This window comes from Nanorana parkeri, unplaced genomic scaffold (genome assembly GCF_000935625.1).
Source record: "Nanorana parkeri isolate BGI_ZX_2015 unplaced genomic scaffold, ASM93562v1 scaffold1897, whole genome shotgun sequence".
NCBI classification, from domain to species: domain Eukaryota; kingdom Metazoa; phylum Chordata; class Amphibia; order Anura; family Dicroglossidae; genus Nanorana; species Nanorana parkeri.
This window is the reverse complement of record NW_017308165.1, coordinates 214,628-234,067: the sequence shown is the minus strand read 5'-3', so window position 1 is coordinate 234,067 and position 19,440 is coordinate 214,628. Positions and strand designations below refer to the sequence as shown.

Here is a 19,440-nt window from a genome sequence, read left to right as displayed (position 1 = left end):
ATGATGCAACCAAATGGATTTGAGATTGAAGCACTGTATCACAGGTTAGCAGTACAGATGTGAATTTTTTCCAAAGCAAGATAATGTAGAAGGTTATATGAAAGGGCCATTGTGTTTTGGGGGCCAGAGCTCACCTCCTTTATCAGGGCTACAATAATTTAAAAGGGAATATATAAACAAGTTTCGTGTATGGGTTTTAACAATATGAAAATTCATACACTATACCTATATAGTCCTTTTTGTTATATTTTTATAGCCCTAATAAAGGGGCTGAGTTCTGACCCTAGAAACGTGTTGGGGGCTTCCATATAAACATCTACTTGATCTTGCATGGGAATACCTTTTTAACCTCTGGTTTGGAGCTTCAATCTGAAATCCATTTAGTAAATCTAACTGTCCACTTACAGAAGAATGTTGGACATATAGCAGGCACATAACTAAAACCGTTCCCACTAAATTTGTCATACAATGTGATAAGTTCAAACTGGGCACAGTAGTGCTAAATACAAATTCTATGCTATGTCCAGGGTTTCTATAAGGGTCAACAGTTTAAACTAAGTGCTGCATCTATACCCCTGCCACTAGAGTGATGCAGATGTCCTCTGTTAAAATTGTTGTGTGTTTATCTGGAATATGATTGGGCGGGATCTGGTAAATGTCAGGCAATGAAGACAGAAAAGGCCCTTTCGGGCCTGCTTGTCCGGTAGTGACAGTCCTGACTGCCACCCTCACTTTTCGAGACGCCCGATCGCTTGCATTACCAGCAGCTGTCACTGCTGGTCCCGAAATCCGCTGTGCTCGATGCGGCCGGGACCGGCACGGCTCTGTAACAGGAGATCAAAGGGAGATCAGTACTCTAAAAAAAAAAAAAAGTTTTATACAAAAATTAAAGAATCATAAAAAAAAATAAAGAAGCATTAAAAAAATGAAACCTTTCTTTTAAAGGTTTTCATTTCTCGTTTTCTGGTGGGTCCCCGCTCCGCTCCGCCCACTGCACGGGTGCCACCATCGTTCTAATGGAGGCATGCGTGCCCGCTCGTTTCCGCAGTGGCTGTGTGCGTCCATAGACACACACAGGCCATGCCCCTTCCCTCTTTGATTGATAGCAGAAGGAGCCTATGGCTCATCTGCCATCAATATCCTCCCCCCTCAACCCGGAATTTCGGGGAACAGAGGATCGCTTCGTGACCAGCAGCGGGGATGAGCGTAGCTGACAGGTAAGTCTGGGGGGACTGAGGTAGAAAAAAGGTGCTGGGCCGTTTTTATCCTAATGCAGAGAATGCATTAAAGGAGAACTATGGGGTCAGGGCTTTTTCCCCATAGTTCTCCTCAGGGTAACGGGAGGACACAAACTAGTGTCCTCCCGCTACCCTAAGCTCAGTATACCGCGAGCTGCAGCTCGCGGTATACTGAGACTCCGCAGCCTGAGCGGATCCCGACATCGATGTCGAGATCCGCCCAGCTGCGTGAGTGACAGCTGGCTCTGCCTCTAGATAGGCCCCCTCCCCCGTCCGTTCCACCATTCAGCGCTGGTGGAGGGGGGGAATCCAGCCCCTCCCCTGTCACGGCAGACAGCGTGACAGGATCGAGAGGTGAGCGAACGCCGGTATATGTTCGCTCACCTCCCGATCTACTGAGCCGACCTGTGACAGTCAATGAATGAGACCACACAACTTGGCAAGAGTGTCTAATAGGTGACACTTGCCAGAATTGAGAACATTTCTACTGTGGGTTGAATATTGCTCCGCTGTACAACAAATATGCAGTATGCTGATTTAACAAAGAGTAGTTGTTAAAGCTACAGTACAGCTACAGGAAAATAAAATTGTACAATCTGTCTGGGTTCCAGCAAGTATTGGTTTTATTTTTGTATCCAGATGAAAAGAGAAAATAAAGTGCACACACACACAAAAAAAGAAAATATGAAAAGACTGTGAAGGAAACCAGACCTATTAGAAGTAATGTGTCGAGGGAAAAGTAGAATAATCTACATCTAAACAAACTAGGCTTGTCTCATCATCTTTGTAGATACTTTTCCCCACCTTCCCCACCTCCATCGTCTTAATCTGAAACCTGAGGCGGAAAGAGGAACCTATAATGAGCAAATGATTCATATAGAAGTTATACAACCCCGCTGATTCTCTGCATGTCATTTTCTGTAACTATTCTAGCTTGAAGCCTCTAATCCTGTAACTGCATGTTTAACAAACTTTGGAGGCAGACAGGCAAAGCCGGCACAATCACAGTGTTATAGAAAAGTTACAGTAATTGCTTGGCCTCGGGAACACTGACAGCCATCTGCTAAGAGCCGTGAAAATTAGTGTACGGGAGGCAGTGAATGCAATATACATCTCTGACTAATGCAGTTTCTTTTCTCTGAATTAGAGAAATAATGTCTTTTAATATTCGGTGCCTGGAGAAATTACCTTGTCCAGATTCTTCTTTCCTGTGTTTCTTGTGCAGTATTGAAAAGTGGCTACGCTGTTCACTATGAGCATTTAAATCAGTACTTTATCAGTTAACATTTAACACGTATTTACACACAAACTTTGTCTCCTTTAGATTTGTCAACAACTACAGTATCTAGCATAGGGGCCTACTTGATTAAATATAAATTGTTTAGGTAGGCTTGGACAGAGATTTTATGATTGGATTGTTATGTGTCTCCAGCTATCTTGCATAGTTACAAAAAAGCTGTATATAAATGATCAAAGCTGTAACAACCGCTATGCAAACAAAGATTCATAGGAAGTAGGACTACACAGAGCCCTAAAAAAACAAGAGCAACTCAACATAGCTCTAGAGTATAGGAGGGGGGTGGGAGAAGAGAGGAGGGCAAGGGGGGGAAGTAATAGGACTAGAAATGTTAATATATATTGCAATATACACACACACACCATCCATGCTACATGTGCCCTTTGTTTGACACTCTCTGGCCAGTACAGCGATTTAAATAATTCCTATCAAGATGATAAAGAGAGATTAACTCTTAACTTTAGGGAAGTCTGAGGCTGCAGCTAGAGGCGATAGTACCAAAGGAAGTTGCAGAAGAGTGCAACCAAGGTTGCCATGTTCTGCAAAAAATGATGGGCATGCTCTACCCTTAAATATATTCCTATTTATTTACTAGATTAGCCTGGTAAAGCTCCTGCTGCACAGTTGAAGTTCACTTTTCTATTTGAGTAAAATAGTTTCCCAACAGGGAGCTAAAGAGAGAGCCAAATCGAATCCAGATAGCATGAAGCAACACAGGATAATTAAAAAAAAGAATTTGTTGTCCAATTCTGCTTGATCTTTAAAGGCATCAAAAGCTAAGAAAACTCCACCAGAACATACGGTACATGAGAGAGGTAGAGGAAGAAAAATTGTTTTATTAAGACTAGTGTGGACAATAAGGTTCAGAGGCAGGCAGCTCCAAATGTTGAACCTAGATTACATTTGATCTAATATGGGCAATAACTTAAGGGACTTGTACCGGGTAAGGTCATTATGAATAACAATCCCCAACTATTTAAATTGGGTGATAGTTTGGAGTTGGGAGTGGAAAACAAAATCATAAGGTCTCGAGGGGCCTATGGGAAGGCAGTAGAGTTAACTCATCCAACTTGCAGGTCTAGGACTCTCCCAAAGTCTTCCACAATGTGCAGAAGGGCCAGAAAAGAGGGCTCAGAGCCATCCTCCATGCACACTGATATTTTCTTCTCCAGGTGGCCCCAGCTAATACTCCCAACTTAAAGGGACTGTGAGATAGAGTCAGCTAATAGCTCCATAGCTATAGCAAACAGCAATGGTGAGGGGAGCAACCCTGATGGGTACCCCACTGGAGTAGAAAGGGCTCAGACATGTCTTGGTTGGTATGTTTTCTATCCATTGTGTTTTTGACATGCCACAGCCACCTGATACAGAAAACTTTGCCATTACTATTTGCTTTGCTGTCAAGCCGATCCTCTGATACTTGTCAGAGACCCAGAACAAGTATGCAGCAAGTAGAATCATAATACGAAATTGCAACCTCTTCTAAGTGGCTTAGATAATATTGCAGCCATTGGATCAACAAGACAGCGGGTAAAACTAACTGTAGGAGAAGCATATAATTGCAACGTTTCTCCCAGTACAGATTTCCTTGTACATTTTGATTATGAAATAATAGTATACTTCTTTTAAAGCTGACCATACACTACTTGAATGTCATAAAAATTTGAAACAAACAAGAAGGACCCCTCAATACTGTTTTGTTTCTGTTCTTAGGCTATACATGATTTAAAGCACAAGTAAAGTCCGCTGTGGCAGGTGAGCCATTGCCATAATGTGCACATATGCACAGCATACTGGCATATTATGGCACACTTACCTTATGAGTGTTCCCTCCTCCAGCGCTGACCAATCTTAGGCTCTCAGTCCCCCTCTACTACAATCTCCTCCTCTGTTACTTCAGGGTCATCTACCATCCCCTTTATTGGGTGGCTTCTGATGATGTAGCTCCTGAGCATGCACACAGGAGCTTTGCTGTGGAGAGTCATTTGTTGGGCATGGTACTTTTTGGAAATTGGATACAAATAGCAGAAAGAAAAAGCTTTGAGTGCTGATGTTCTTTATCTTTGAAGTTGAATATGGAAAGCAGAACAGAATGTCTTCACTGTCTACAGGAAAAGGCAATGGAAGGAGGTGTGTTTTTTGCTCATTGGGCTTCTCCCTTACGGATACCCTGTCATCAACTTAAAAAATTGAAAATAAAACCAGGAAAAATCAAGAATTTCAAATGCTTACTTGCGTATGTAAATTCTATTATTGAACTTCTTTTGGCTTTGGTCTGTTAAAAATCCCATTAAAAGTGTTTTATTATATTCAATTAAGTGCAAAAAAAATACCTATTGATCATGTTAGAAATCTTGTGAGCTAAACAGTCAGCAGAGCACATAAAAAGCTATCGGTTACTGGGAGGAGGAAATGTGTGTATTTGTATGTGCTTTGTATGCTCTGGGGGATCAAAAAAGATGGAACTGAGGGTGTGAGCTAAGAAAGCATTATGTACTATCACATACAGTATGTGGATCAGTCTTAAAATGGACTTTCAGTTGTGGTAGAATGAGCTTTGTGCTATGAACATGTTCCATTATTTTAATCATAGTGACCCTTTAATGTCTATTAAAAATAATATTTTTCGGTCTGAATACATTTGGTTGTCTTTTAAGTCTGTTTGACCTTTTTGTGATGATGGAATTTTGAGCTCACAATAAGAGATCTATTTTCCTGGCAGTGGCTGAAAAGAACAAGCTTAAAGAGAAGTAGCACAGATGTCAAACATCTTGAGGTTGTCTCCTGCCAACCAGAAGCCTGGGCAACAGACTAGCTGTAATTATTAAGACAGTCAGTGATGATATTCTTACAACTGGTACTGGGAATCTGATCAACCAAAAAATTTGCAACTACCACCATTTTATTCTATAGGGTCTTGGCATTCAGAAAATATATAATGTTGGGGGGTTTTAAGTAATTTTCAGGCCTAAAATGTGGAATATAACATGGGTACAAAAAATGAAAAAAAGGCCTCAGTCATGAAGGGGTTAATTTGATTCTTAAGTGTATTCAAGTAAATAAAGCCATGTGTGACATCATGCCAGAGTTGGTCTAACAATGCCAGTCCATCAGAAAGTGATGTTTTAGTTATAGTGGGGTGGACTGAGTTAGCCCCTTGCTTACGCAAAAAGTCTTCCAAAACCTAAAGATACTTCAACAGCAAGATATCCCTGCAATATCTTTTCTGACTGTCCCTATTTCTGTCCTCTGGTTTTGGGTGTTCCCATCCACCAAGGGGGCCCAGGACTTCACGTTAATATCCTGTCCGTAATGTAAAATAAATCCAGCTAGAAGAGTGGAATCCTCTGACAATGGCCACAGCAGGTGTGCAGAACCAGGAGCTTAAGGCCCCATGCACATGGTGAGCCAAGCTGCTGCTGGGGAATCCTGCAAAAAGAACCTCTGGATCCTTGCAGCAGGAATCCCAGGTATGTCCATACTGATGCAGCCAATGTGTATCTGTCCTCGACTGCCCACATTTGATCGTACGTAGAAGCTGTATTTTTTAAATACTTTTTTTTTTTAAGTTATGCAATGTGAAAGTGGAACATATGTAAAGCAGATGTTATCCCAATTTGGCTGCAAAAGTGGAAATATATTTTTAAGCGTTGAGATCTCCCCAATAGATTCCCCAAGAAATATAAGAAATTGTCAGGTGGCTTATCCCTTCAGCGTCTACCAAAAATTGAAAATACCGGTTTAAAAGAAACTCCAACCGACAAGCAATGGTGAGGTATGAAAAGTAAGGCTACATTCCTAGTGAATGCATTTACATTAAATCAGGGGACCTAGCCCACCTGGTAATTGCCTCTTATTGGCTGCAACACTACTCGCTGTGGTCCACGAAGAGGGAGGTTGCACAGAAGCATGTGACCTCATGGCATTGGAAGTTTGCTAAATTTGGCTACAGTGGTTTATACTTCAGGTAAATGGAGTAGATTTTAAAGTGACATTAACTCAATAGTTAAAACTAGGGATGCACTGATACCACTTTTTTAAGACCGAGTACGAGTACCGATACTTTTGATCAAGTACTCGCAGATACCAATTACTGATATTTTTTCTAAAGCAATACAAACTAATGCTTTAAGGTCACTTTCTTAACAATATTATTCATGAGATGACGAGGGAGAATGACGCGGGTTCCGGGAGAGGAGCCCCGTGCAACATGTTCAACAGAAAAAATACATAGAAGAGCGCAACTACCTGAGATAATGATTAGATGCTGAGCAGCCTGCTGTGAATGGCAGGATAGTTGGAATTGAAATGGTAAGTGTATAACTTATGGTTGCGATGTCATGGATGGGCACATATGATCCCTGCAATCCCGTATGCTCAACAATGTTGGCCTATATATTACCGGACAGGAAGGTCTGAAATGCCCAGGATATCCCCAGGCCGCGTCCTCGGCTGGCCGGGCCGAGCCGCGGCACCTTAAGCAGGAGAGGGAGACCTGCCCGGCAGCTGGAATCCGCACTGAGCAGTGTATTGCTGTGTGGTGTGCGGCACGAACGCTAGAAAGTCCAGTGAACGGTGTCGGTCGATGCTCGTGAGTCCGAGGGAGATGTGCTATGTAGTGAGACACCCCTGTAGGATGAGTTAGCGGCAAGGCGTTTCGAGGGTAACCCTCTAAGGCTTGACAAAGAGGGTTTACAACACACACAGGGACTATGGGGAACAAAAGTAGCCACCCTCCAGAAGGAAGGACAGTGAGAGATGATTTGAGGATCTACAGCTGAGTGATACACAAATAAGATACGTTTTTGTTAATAGTGTACTTGAATGCATTTTTAAGATTTAACTAATGAGTTTAGTGTCACTTTAAGCGTGCCTGGAGTGCTTTAGTTTATTAGTTGGTTTTACTTGTTTCCTGGAGTTCCTCTTAAGCTCCTGTTTATATAGTAGTTTCACTGTCTTGCCAAACCTGGTATGTCTGAAATCTTGGCTCTTTTGGTCTGCATCTACTGCTTCCTTAACTGGGTGCTGGCATAATGTTGGGGAAATAGGATATGAATCCCAATGTATCGGAAAATTATAATTTGTGTTAAAAATTTGTATAGAAGTAGAAAAAGTTGCATTAAGATTTGTTCGAATATTGTACACTTTTTGTTGGTTGTTTTTTTGTCCCATTGACTTGCATATGCCAATTCTAAATCTGTTTATTGGGATTCTGCTAAATTCCCCAAAAAAGTGTGTACAGCAAGTTAAAAATCAAGCATGTTCAGTGCAAGAACTGATGGATGTGTTATTTAGCATTATGATCATAATTTTATTTTAAATAAACATTTGTTGAAACAACATGTTTATGGCGTGACTGAAACAAATACATAGTAAATACAGTAGATATGAAATATGAGAAAAGTCAAGCAAACCTATTGCCAGTGCCTACATAATTTTCAATGATGTGATTCGTTCAGCTCTTATTGCTAAAATCTTTGGGAGTTTTTTGACATTTGTTAAAGTAAATGTAGCCTTTGGTGTATAGGTCATTTTGGGTAGTAGATGATTTGTTTATTCCCTTCTTGAATTTGTAAGAATAAGTTCCAGAGTGTCTGAAGGTACCTTCAGATTTGAGTGGATATCCTTGGCTAAAAGGGCTTGGAAATACATTTTTGGGATAGAGAAATGTGGCCTTGTTGCCTACCAACTGCCTAATTTTTGCTTTCAATTCAAGTATGATTTGTGACAGGCTCTTTTTGACCTCCTTACTATACAATAACCAGATCTCTGGCCTTCAGATCTCTGGTGCATTTATTGCACATTGGGTACACCAGATTCCTCTCGCACTCCAAAGACATGCTCATAGATTAACTGGCTCATGTCTATATCAGCCCTAGTATATGTGTGTATGTATGCATGCGATATAGGGACCTTGGATTGTGTGTACCCTGTGGGCAGGTGCTGATATGAATGTACAGTATGTAAAGCGCTGCGTAAATTGTTGGCGCTATATAAATTCATAAAATTCATAAATTGCACACAGAGCTCTTACAGCTTGTTGGTAAATAAGTTAGGGCAGTATTACTAAGCATATGCTGCTATCACATGAGCTTTACAGCAGGCCAGGGCAGGACAAGCAGATGTCTCCCTGTCCTTTGTTAGGTAGGCAAATGCTTGCCTATGTGCTCATCATTCAGGGTACCTATACATGATGTTCCAATAATTATACCACTCTTGTCTGTCTTCCATAGGTATAATATAGAACCAAGCTTATATTCACCGTTCTTCTCTCTTGGTGCCTGCATGGAAGGATTAAATTCTCTTTTTAACCAACTCCTTGGCACCTCTCTATATTCTGAGCAGCCAGAGAAGGGAGAAGTCTGGTCCGAAGATGTCAGGAAGCTGGTAACTCTTCAATAATTTCTCTATATTTTAGAATCTGAGTTAAATATTCCAATATACCATTATACCAATGCCCCAGGAGACAAGTAGCTCCTGAAGAATTACAGCAGGCTAACTACTGTTTTTATTTGAAGCCTTTTGCATTGCTGTCCGTGGAGCACCATGCTCTTGCTGAAATGGAATGCATAATGTTTTTTCCACATATTGCTTATCTGTATTTTGGTGAAAACAAAAAAAGTATTGAAGTATTGCAGATACAAGGTTAGCATTGTATTTAGCAGTATCCCACCAGCAAGCAAATTGAGCTTTTCATCTCCATTTCACATTTTTCCAGACTTATTAGCTCCTCTTTTCATTTACAGAGCTTAATAGCTTGAGCTGAAATTTACATACACAACCGGAAGAGCGGATCAGTGACTCTTTCCCCTCCCTTTTCCGTATTCAGAAAGTTCCCTACAATCAGAGTGAGAGTGTCTGAAGGCAAACCGCTTTAACTATGCTTTAGAAATCCCATAGTCCTCTGACCATCAGTAAAGTATCAATTAAATAAAAAAGTAAAGTCAAATGTTACGACCTAAAACACGTTATTTTCCTATAAAAATTGCCTTTTGGTCCATTTATTGGCCTGCCTGACCCCTCAATTTGGCTTTAACTTATTCTCCCTTCCAGTAACCAGTTGAAAAACAAAGCTTGATTTTTATTATGGAAACCGAATAGAGAATTGATAGGCTCTTATATACATGTGAGTTAGATTATCAATGTGACAATAAAATTGTTATTCTGTTAATACATCAGTTATTGTGGACACGCTTACAGTATATTTTTGGAAAGGAAACTCTATGGAAATTCCAGAGTTCTACCAGCCTTGTGGAGGTGGGATCCAAATCGATCAATTGACTCTGCCTTCAAGAAAACTGGGGCAGGGACTTTTTTGCCACGGCCAGAAAGAGCTACATATAAATGTTACCCAATGTAATGAGAATCATACTGATTGGCTGAACATTCTCTGATTTTTGTCCTCTTTTAGGTATTGTTGGGCAGTAAGATCTATAGTTAGAATAGTAGGAACAGCCCAGTTGCTCCCCTTCTCCAATAGCAGACTCTTGCTACTGTGGACTACAAAAGCAGTCCCTCCATTACATGCTTTGAAACATAAGGACCTTGCAGTTTGAAAAATTACTTTTGCAAAACTTTCTGCTGTAATCTGGATAGCACAATACATAAAAAGATATTCTAGATGCCAGCTAATTATAATTAGATCAGCCAGTAAATGATTTTGTATATGAAATGTAGTCTGTGGCATTATCTAATGAGACAGTTTGAGCAATCCTATAAAAATACAAATGAAATATGTACATATATTGTATTATGGATGGGCGGCCAACTGTGTTTCCAAGACTGCTGGTTTCTAACAAAGATAGTATGAATACTAGAATATAGAATATCTATCCAATGTAAATAAAATAAGACTTCTTTTCTTTTTTTTTTGCCAGGCAGTTGTACATGAAAATGAAGGCTTACTTGGTTATATTTATTGTGACTTTTTTCAGAGGCCAGAAAAACCTCCGCAGGTAAGCTCTATGTAATCCATCCAAAATTTTCATCTCAGTTTGTGGAATATGCTATAAAATGAAATCACCTGAAGCTTGCCTTTATCTCTCAGGGACTCTTGTGATGACATCTCCACACACAATGCTTTTTTTCTGTTATTTATACCATAGCGAATGCAAATAGGTGGGAGGTGGCCAATGTGGGCAGAAACGGCAGGAGATCTTTCCACTCGGATTACCAATATGTATCAGAAGCCTGTGGGTGACTAATTTTACCAGGCTCTACCATTAACTGTCCATTTAACAGAGGTTATATTTACCTAGTACGTTATTTTCCTTTGGCCGCAGTACAGACCAAGGCTGGTTATTTTTTTTTTTTCCATTTAAGATTTTTATTTTATTGAACATAGGAAAAGAAAAGACAGACATGTATTGTGATCAAACATATCACATTTTTCGGCAATATGCCACATAACAAGCAAACAAATAGGATGCCATACTGTACAGTACTATACCGGGCGGACCGTGTTGTTGGGTGGTCCCGCTCAAGACATCAGCAGGTCTAGAACTAAAGAGCCATCTGTCCACTTAATATGTCAACGAGGTGGGTATATAGTTGGAATGGTCCTTCAGGGTGCTGACCTCAGCCCTACATGCCATACATTTGGGCTCTATGCTGGGACGGAAGGTAGAAAGTCTAGAGTCCTCCTTGGTAAAACCACCGAGAACCCTAGGGTAGGCTAGAGAATGGGGCGTCGTGGGGGGACACCTAAAACGTGTCATCATGGGCGTAATTTGCATTGGCGCACCATCCCCACACCACAAATGTGTTCCCCGAGGATCGGTAGGTAATTTACGTGTATGTTAGTCTGCTAAGCGGTGGTACGTGCAAGTTCTTCGTATACCTTTCCTAGGCAGAAATGTGTCCATGGAGCCCATTTGGTCACCTTAGCTAGTTTGATAAATAGGAGTTCTTCCATTTCAGAGATGTAATTTACCTGAGTGATCCATTCGGTGAGAGACGGGGGCCGTGCCTCTCTCCACAGTCTCGGTATGACTGATCTAGCTAGTTAATCAAATGCTTACTGAGAGATTTGTGGGGCCCCTCATTCTCTTCCTCTCGGATATGAAGTAGGTAGGTACTTGGGCTAAAAGCGAGCTGTCCCCCCGTGATCTGAGCGATAATATCGTGGATCTGTCTCCAGTAAGGTTGGAGAAGGGCACATTCCCAGAAGATGTGGATGAGTGTACCTCGTGCCGAGGTGCATCTCCAACAAGCCTCTGGTATTGCTGGGTCAAATTTGTGGAGGAGGGCTGGGGTTCTATACCATCGTGAGAGGAGTTTGAAATTGGTTTCCTGAGTCCTACAGCTCACTGAACTTTTGTGTGCCCCCAAGCACGCTGATTCCCAAGTGTCTACTGGGATCTCTTGGTTTAGCTCCCGCTCCCAGGTTACACGTAAGGTGCCCCCTTTCTTGCTGGGTTATTAAGGTAGTGCCTGACTTGCAGATAAATCCTGACTTGCAGATAAATCCCCGCCGCCATAGATTCCTTGTGTTGGGATTCCAGCCTAGAGACGCGCCGCACAGAAGCTGCAAACGCTCCAGCCTGTCCCGTTTCTGCTTGGCCGTTATCGAAATGAAACCGCCCCGGACCACGCATTTATGAGCCTCCCAGACCATCATCGGGGAGGGAACACTGCCAGCATTTATCTCAAGGTAGTTTCCTAAATCTGTCTCAATGGCGGAAACGACCCCCGTGTCCGCCAGAAGAGAGGAGTTCAGTCTCCAGGTGGACTGGGGGGTGCAAGGTTAAAGTAGTGAGGACTGGTGCGTGGTCGGACGTAGTAATGTTACCTTTGAGGGATTTAGTTATCTTTGGTAGGTCTCGTTGTGTGACGAAGATGTAGTCAATGCGGGCAATATTTTGAGTGAAGGGGGGAATAGTATGTGAAATCCCTGCCATCTGGATGAAGGGTACGCCACGTGTCAAAGAGGCTAAGGGTCTGGAGCTTGGATTTTAAATGTTTAAGCGTCCTATAGGGTATGGATGATTTCTTGTCCGATGTGTCAATCATGGGGTTTAGGGCCACATTAAAATCGCCCCCAAGGATCACCATGCCTCTCGATACCTCTGCCAGCTTGGCCATAAACGTGGTGAAGAAACTGGCATGTTGCCGGTTTGGCAAGTAAACACAGGCAATGGTCACTGGAGTGCCAGCTATGGAGCCTGTCAAGATGAGGTATCGGCCACCATCATCCTGTAGTTCCGTGTGTAGCTCAAAATGCACGGAGCGATGTATCAAGATGGAAACACCCTTAGATTTATTAGAGGGTGAGGAGGCATGGTAAGCCGAGGGGTAGCGATAGTTGCAAAGTTTGCTTACCTTCCCATGCTTGAAATGCGTCTCCTGTAGGAGACCGATAGATGCTCTATGGTGGTGTATGTCCCCCAAAATCCTAGCTCTCTTCTCTGGGGAGTTGAGGCCCCAAGCATTCAGTGTGAGAAGGACTAGGTCCGTTTGGCACGTCATGGGAAGAGGCAGGTGGAGTAAGGATAGGGGCCTCATTAGTGGTACAGGTGTAGGATCAGGACAGGGGATCGTGCGGGAACCCCCTCAATGTAAGTGAGGTTTTCAGAGGGAGCGTGGGGTCTAGGAGAGGCCTGAGAAAAACAAAAAAATAAATAGACAAAGAGGGGGGCAACAAGAGGAGGGGAAGAGAGAGATTCAGCAAATAGAGAAGACACTAGACGGATCCAAGAGGGAAAGGGTTACACGCGACAAATCGCAACACTACACAGAAAGATCGATGAATCGCCAGAAATGATGTACACTACCGCTCAGACGGGTCGTCTGCCTAACTGTGGGAGACGATCCGCGAATAACTCTGTGGGCTAAACCGGTCTAGTGGGTACTGGGGTATAGTAGGGGACGTAACCGTTGCTCCTGGCGCAAAGGGGCCAGAGGCAAGTCGTCCCTCCTGGGGGGTGGGTGGGCTGTTCGAGGAGGAAGGAATCCGACTGCTCCGGTGGGACAGTGGGTAGGGATATGGACCCTAACTTGTGTAGGATTCCTTCAACAACTAAGGGAAGGCCTACCCAGTACCCGAGACCCAACAAGGGAGGTTTTGAGGGGTCAGCAGCAAACGTGTAAAGCGATGGGAAAATATTTGTCCGCCAGTGGGGGCAACAGAGTATAGGCAGGAAGCGAGGCCTTGTGTGTCGCCGGCTGCAGCCGAACCGTCGGCCCACAACGCCCCTACAGGTATCGGCATATACGCCTCAGGAGTCCAAGCACATTATAGCATATGATAAACATGGCAAAGATACACACAGCATTATAATAAAGGCAATCAAAGAGATAATGTGGCAACAGCTGACTAAGCCTATCTAGCATCAGGGCGACCAGTGTGGGCGCCACTGAATTTAGGCATGAGGCGAGGCCCTGTGTGCCGCCGGTCCCAACTGAACCGTCGGCCCACACCGCCCCTACATGTATCAGCATAGACGCCACAGGGGTCCAAGCACAATATAGCATATGATAAACATGGCAAAGATACACACGGCATTATAATAAGTGCAATCGAATCATGTGGAAACAGCTGACTAAGCATAGCTATCATCAGGGCGATTAGTGTGGGTGAGAGGTGATAATAGAGAGGCTTTAAGAGTCAAGGTCTGTCCCGTGCAAGATGGGTTCGCCTCAGGTTCGTTAGGGGCACGCCCCGTCCCACTGCTGCGGGACGGAGGGGGGCTGAATTGGGGCAGAGCAGACAAGAGTGTCAATGTGGATACTTAGCTCGTTCCAATGGGGAGAGAAGTCATCTAGGGAAGGAGTCGTTGCTACTGGAGTCACCAGCATGGGGCCTGGTCGTCTGGTGGGATTTCTGCTTCTTCTGTCTGCCGGAGCCAGGAGCATTCGGTTGGACTGGGTACCTGCGGATCCGAGAAGGTTTAGGTGCGTCCGGCAGCATAGGGGACCATGAGTGGGCCAGCGGAGAGTATAGATCCGAGTACCAATCAGGGATGATGACGTCTGGCAGATCCAGTCTGGCACAGAATTCGCCAATATCTTCCGGTAGGCGCAGGGTCGCCGTTGTTCCTCTGTGGGTGGCCGTCAGGCTAAAGGGAAATCGCCATCTATAGATGATGCCACGGTCTCGAAGGCAATCGAGCAAAGAACGGAGAGTGCGGCGTTGTTGCAGGGTAATGGCGGACAGATCCTGGAACAATTTCACCTCCCTACCGTCTAAAAAGACGGTTCCTCTTTGTCGGGCCTTCAGCAGGATTTCCTCCTTCAGGGGAAAGCTTTGGAGACAGCAAATTATATCTCTGGGCGTCTCGTCCTGCCCTGTGCGGGGTCTCAGAGCCCTATGTGCCCTTACCAGCTCTATAGGTGATTCAGCGGGTCTGTCCAGAACATCGTTAAAGATGGTCATGAGGACTGTGGGAATGGCCTCTGGCATGTAGGTTTCCAGCACTCCGCGGACTCTGATGTTAGATCTTCTCCCTCTATTGTCCAGATCTTCTAGGTGGCGTCTCATCTCAGACTGCGCACAGTGCAGTCTTGTTGGGAGTGGATGACCTTGATTTCCTCCCCCTGGCTGGGGCCTGTGCGTTCCACATCATGGAGGCGGCGGCCCATATCCTGCAGGTCCTTCCGTAGCTCAGAGACCGCTGTGCACAGGGACTCCTTTATGTCGGATGCCACCGAGTGGAGTTCCAAGCGTGTCGGCAGGTGTTTGCTCCTGTACTTCTTTGGGCGTAGGGCATTTTGTAGCGCGTTCATACAGCCTGTAATACGCCCAGGTGTGAACCACACCCATAGGAAATTATCAGATTTCGGTGTTTGAGCGTTTTGCAGAGCGTAGGAACGCGCTACAAAACGCCCAGGTGTTAACCGGGCCTTACTCCATACCTCTACAATCCAACATTCTGTCGTTATAAGTCAATCGTTCTCTGGAAGACAAGTTCATTTTTAACCATGGACCAGGTTGTCCCTGGCCTAATGGCTCAGAAAACCACCTCTGGAGTTAGCAGAGTCCTTCCTTCCCATCTTAGAGGGCCCTCACTATTAATGCCCTCATTTCAGGCTAAGGAGAAGTCCCGGACACCCTTTCAGTGCAGAGGACTTGGTTATTAGAGGATTCTCATCCCCTGAATAACATCCTGGAACGTCAGGTGATTTGGCTGTCTCTTCAGCAATGTACCACCTTACTGGATGGTAATCAGATCTGGTTCGATCAAACAATGCCGCAGTAGTGGCATTCATCAATCATCAGGGAGGAACCAGAAGTCTTGCTGCACCAAAAGATGTACATCTTGTCCTGGGCAGACCTTCACATACCAGCATTATCAGCCCTGTACATAGCAGGTGTAGAAAAATGGCAGACTTCCTCAGCCCACAGCACCTGACCCGAGGGGAATGGTCCCTCTGTAGGATCAGTACATGCAGAGCGAGTACTGGTTTGTGCAGAACTGCTATTGGTCTTTTTAGCTTTTAGACCAAATTAATGAAGTAAGCCTTTGGAACACACAGCATAAAGGAAACAGATTTAATTTATTACTTCCAGCCAATAAGCAGAATGATGGGCCAGTGATGAATATTTCTCTTTCTGAACTGAATCTTTGTGTAAATGTTGTCTATAAAAAAAATATTGTTTTGCTTAATGTTTTTCTTATCCACATCAGGACTGTCATTTCACAATTCGAGGAGGCCGGCTTAAAGAAGATGGTGAATATCAGCTGCCTTTAGTGGTTCTCATGCTTAATTTTCCACAGTCCACCAAGAATTCACCTACGCTGCTTACTCCTGGTATGATGGAGAACCTGTTCCATGAGATGGGCCACGCCATGCATTCGATGCTCGGAAGGACACGTTACCAGCATATCACTGGTAAGAACCATATAGGGGATAGACAGGGAAATGCATGCATAAGCAAGTCATTCAGCTCCTCACCCAAAAAAATTATCTAGCATGGAAAAATGTTTTACCTTAAGCCAGTTCTATATAAACTGAAGACCATCTAACCCTAAATGGACATTGCAGTTTTAGTTTTTTACTCAGCTGCTGGCCTCTAAGATTTATTGTAGACTGGAGTGGGGAGATTGTCCTAGATTGGTTTTTATCTCTGCATCTCCCACAAGCCTGGTATATGGCTCGCTTTCAGAGCTGAACTTTACACAGGAGAAGCAGAAGGTTTTTCTCTGAACTATCACACATTAGCTCCCCTTTCTCCTGATGCCTTCTATGCAACATAATTTTACTCCCAGTTAACGCATTTCATAAACTGGGTAAAAGTGCTAATACTTTCATTCCTCTAAACTCTTGAGACATTCTTTCATGCAAAGAACACCACGCTTGTCTTTTGTGTGTGTGTGGTGGGGGGGTGGGGGGGGGCAGAGCATCTGCTTTGTACTGTTAGTTACTGCAAAGGGGATATATATCAATGTGTCTTGTTTTATATCCTCCATGTATATAGTGCTGACACATTATATGACACTATAGAACCTGCATAGATCCACACAATCTAATGTTCTAATGTTGCACAGAAATAGGCCAAAATACCCTGTGAAAACCCACATAGACACGAGGATTGCATTAAAACTCCATGCAGTACTGCAGTCAGTGTAACAAAGCTCCACATAAGAGACGTCAAGTGATATTTTGTGAATGTGGCGGAATGTGACTAAGCCCCATCTATCACTGAAAAGCACAGCCACGGCAAAACATTGCTACAACATGCATCTGGTGTGTGGTCATTCTTGCAGGTGAGAATAAGTGTTCTTACATTGTGTCCATATATGTCAGAGATGTAGAATCAGCCTGAACCCATGGATGCAATGATGTCGGATGTACAAAAGGAATATTCAGCTTGTCCCCAGTAAAGACTCTGCCATTTAGCCCTCTACAATTTTGAGTGTTTAATGTTGGGCCAGTTTTGGAGTGTCCTGCTGGTGTTTGTGAAGGGTGTGATCAGCTGTGTTAATAGGCCTACCTGCCTGCAGCTGTGCAAATATTATGTGATTTTCACCTTCTACAGAAATGTATCGGCATGAGATGGTAATTATTTCTGTCAAATATTCTGAGAAATGGATCCTTTATAAATGTTTGCAGTATCCAGCAAGTGTCTTTTACGTATGAAATGTAGCTTGTTCTGTTTAAAGTGTATGTAAAGGCAAAACTTTTGTAGTTTTGGAAAGTTGGGGGAACCTGGTGCCCAACCTATGACCCTTTGGCACTTACTGTGCAACCCTCAAACTGTTTTGTGTAATATATGTCCAGGCTATGGCTGTTTCCTAAAATATTTCCTCATTCTCCAACAACTCTTACAGCATGTTTGCAGTCTCTGACCATCTCCTGTTGCACATCTTCAGTCTCTGACAGCTTTCTGTAGCGTTACATTCAATGAATATTATGTGTGGGCCTTTGGTGATGTCAGGGGCTGCACTTGAAGTAAGTTGACCACCACTGAACTCAACCTTTTGCCAAGTTTTTATTATGGTCTGTGTCCCCGCTACGGTGTTTTACTGTCACCAAGTCAGAAAAGGGGAAATCCTACATTTTAAAGTTGTCACTAGAGCAAAAAGTGGGGGGATATGTTCCAGTGGTGAGATCAATACCATTGACAACAAAGATGGGAATTTCCCTTATTTACTGAGATTTCCTTTCACTTCCTGTTGCATCTCCAAGACGGGATGTGAAGGGAAATCTCCAGCAGGACACAGAGGTAAAATAACCTTTAACCTCTCCCTACTTTTATTCAAAATGCAAAACTTTTTTTTGCGGATGCATACTTTAAAGGATAAGTTAAGTTTACCTTTTCTGACATTGTTACACCCATATTCTTCGCAGGCTGCTGCTCTTTCTTTGAAAATAAATTGCTGTGTCTGGGTCCTCACACACAGCCACGTCATCCATTCACAGATCCCATGAGGAACTCCGTTCGTTCTAAAATTGAATGTTAAAATCAAATGAAATTTGAAATACATTCATCAAGTCTCTGATGGTATTATCGAATGTTCTCATGAGATTTTTCGTATGAAAGTTCATACAAAATTCAATCAGTATACAGTGTACACCCAGCTTTACTTCCACATTTATTGATTGTGAGACATGTTTCCTGCAGTGGCTGGAGTCATATGAAAGTTGAATATTATTGACCCAAAACAACCATTTCTTAACCAGCAGCGATGAAACTGGTTTACGTCTTGCCATTGGTGGATGTGCCTCTCAGATTGTGTTTTCTAATGTTACTAGTTCCTGCTACATTAGCTGACTGCATGTGTGTGAGCAGTGTTTTATGTTCACAAAATAGCAGCTTCCTCTGTAATACATTTTTTGTTTTTTTTTGTATCCTACCTTCTTTTAAGGGACCAGATGTGCTACAGATTTTGCTGAAGTACCTTCAATACTTATGGAATACTTTGCTAGTGATTATCGGGTGGTGAACCAGTTTGCTCGGCATTACCAGACTGGACAGGTAATAATAGACTGGCAATATTACCGTTTCATGTTCCAGTAGTTGTGTTTTTCACATATAAGCCTCATTGTCATCATTTTTTTTTTAACCCTTCCTCCAACCCCTCCTCCATCTCTTCCTTGCATCATTCACCTCCCCTGCCCCCTGTAATTCCACTTTCCCAGGCTAATTTGGGAGAATTAAAATACCCAATCCCCCAATCTGCACTCTCTCTCTCTCCTCTCCCCCCACTCCCTTTTTTCCCCCATTGGTAAGCGCGATAAGGTGAGCATTGACCAATGAAGGCTCACCATTTGCAAGTGCAATTTCTAAAACATACTGCAGGGCTACAATCCCATGTATGTAGTACAGATATTACACCTAGAGCCATAAAGGGCAAGGAGTAATCATTGATAGGTAAAAAACAGTGGGGGGGTTATTGCATTCTTCCAAATTCACCCGGGGCAGTGGAATTACCCTTTAAAGCTGCCCATGGCACTCGTGAATGA

At 43.3% G+C, this 19,440-nt stretch overlaps 1 protein-coding gene across 1 annotated transcript in view; it reads left to right on the top strand.

Annotated features, from left to right (window-relative positions):
- Nucleotides 1–19,440, top strand: part of MIPEP (mitochondrial intermediate peptidase) — an 87,412-nt gene that overhangs the window by 26,207 nt on the left and 41,765 nt on the right. Inside the window, exons 11-14 of the mRNA XM_018572004.1 lie at nt 8,769–8,922; nt 10,413–10,490; nt 16,161–16,365; nt 18,843–18,952. Coding sequence (XP_018427506.1) covers nt 8,769–8,922; nt 10,413–10,490; nt 16,161–16,365; nt 18,843–18,952 — 547 coding nt within the window. The remainder of the gene's footprint in view (nt 1–8,768; nt 8,923–10,412; nt 10,491–16,160; nt 16,366–18,842; nt 18,953–19,440) is intronic.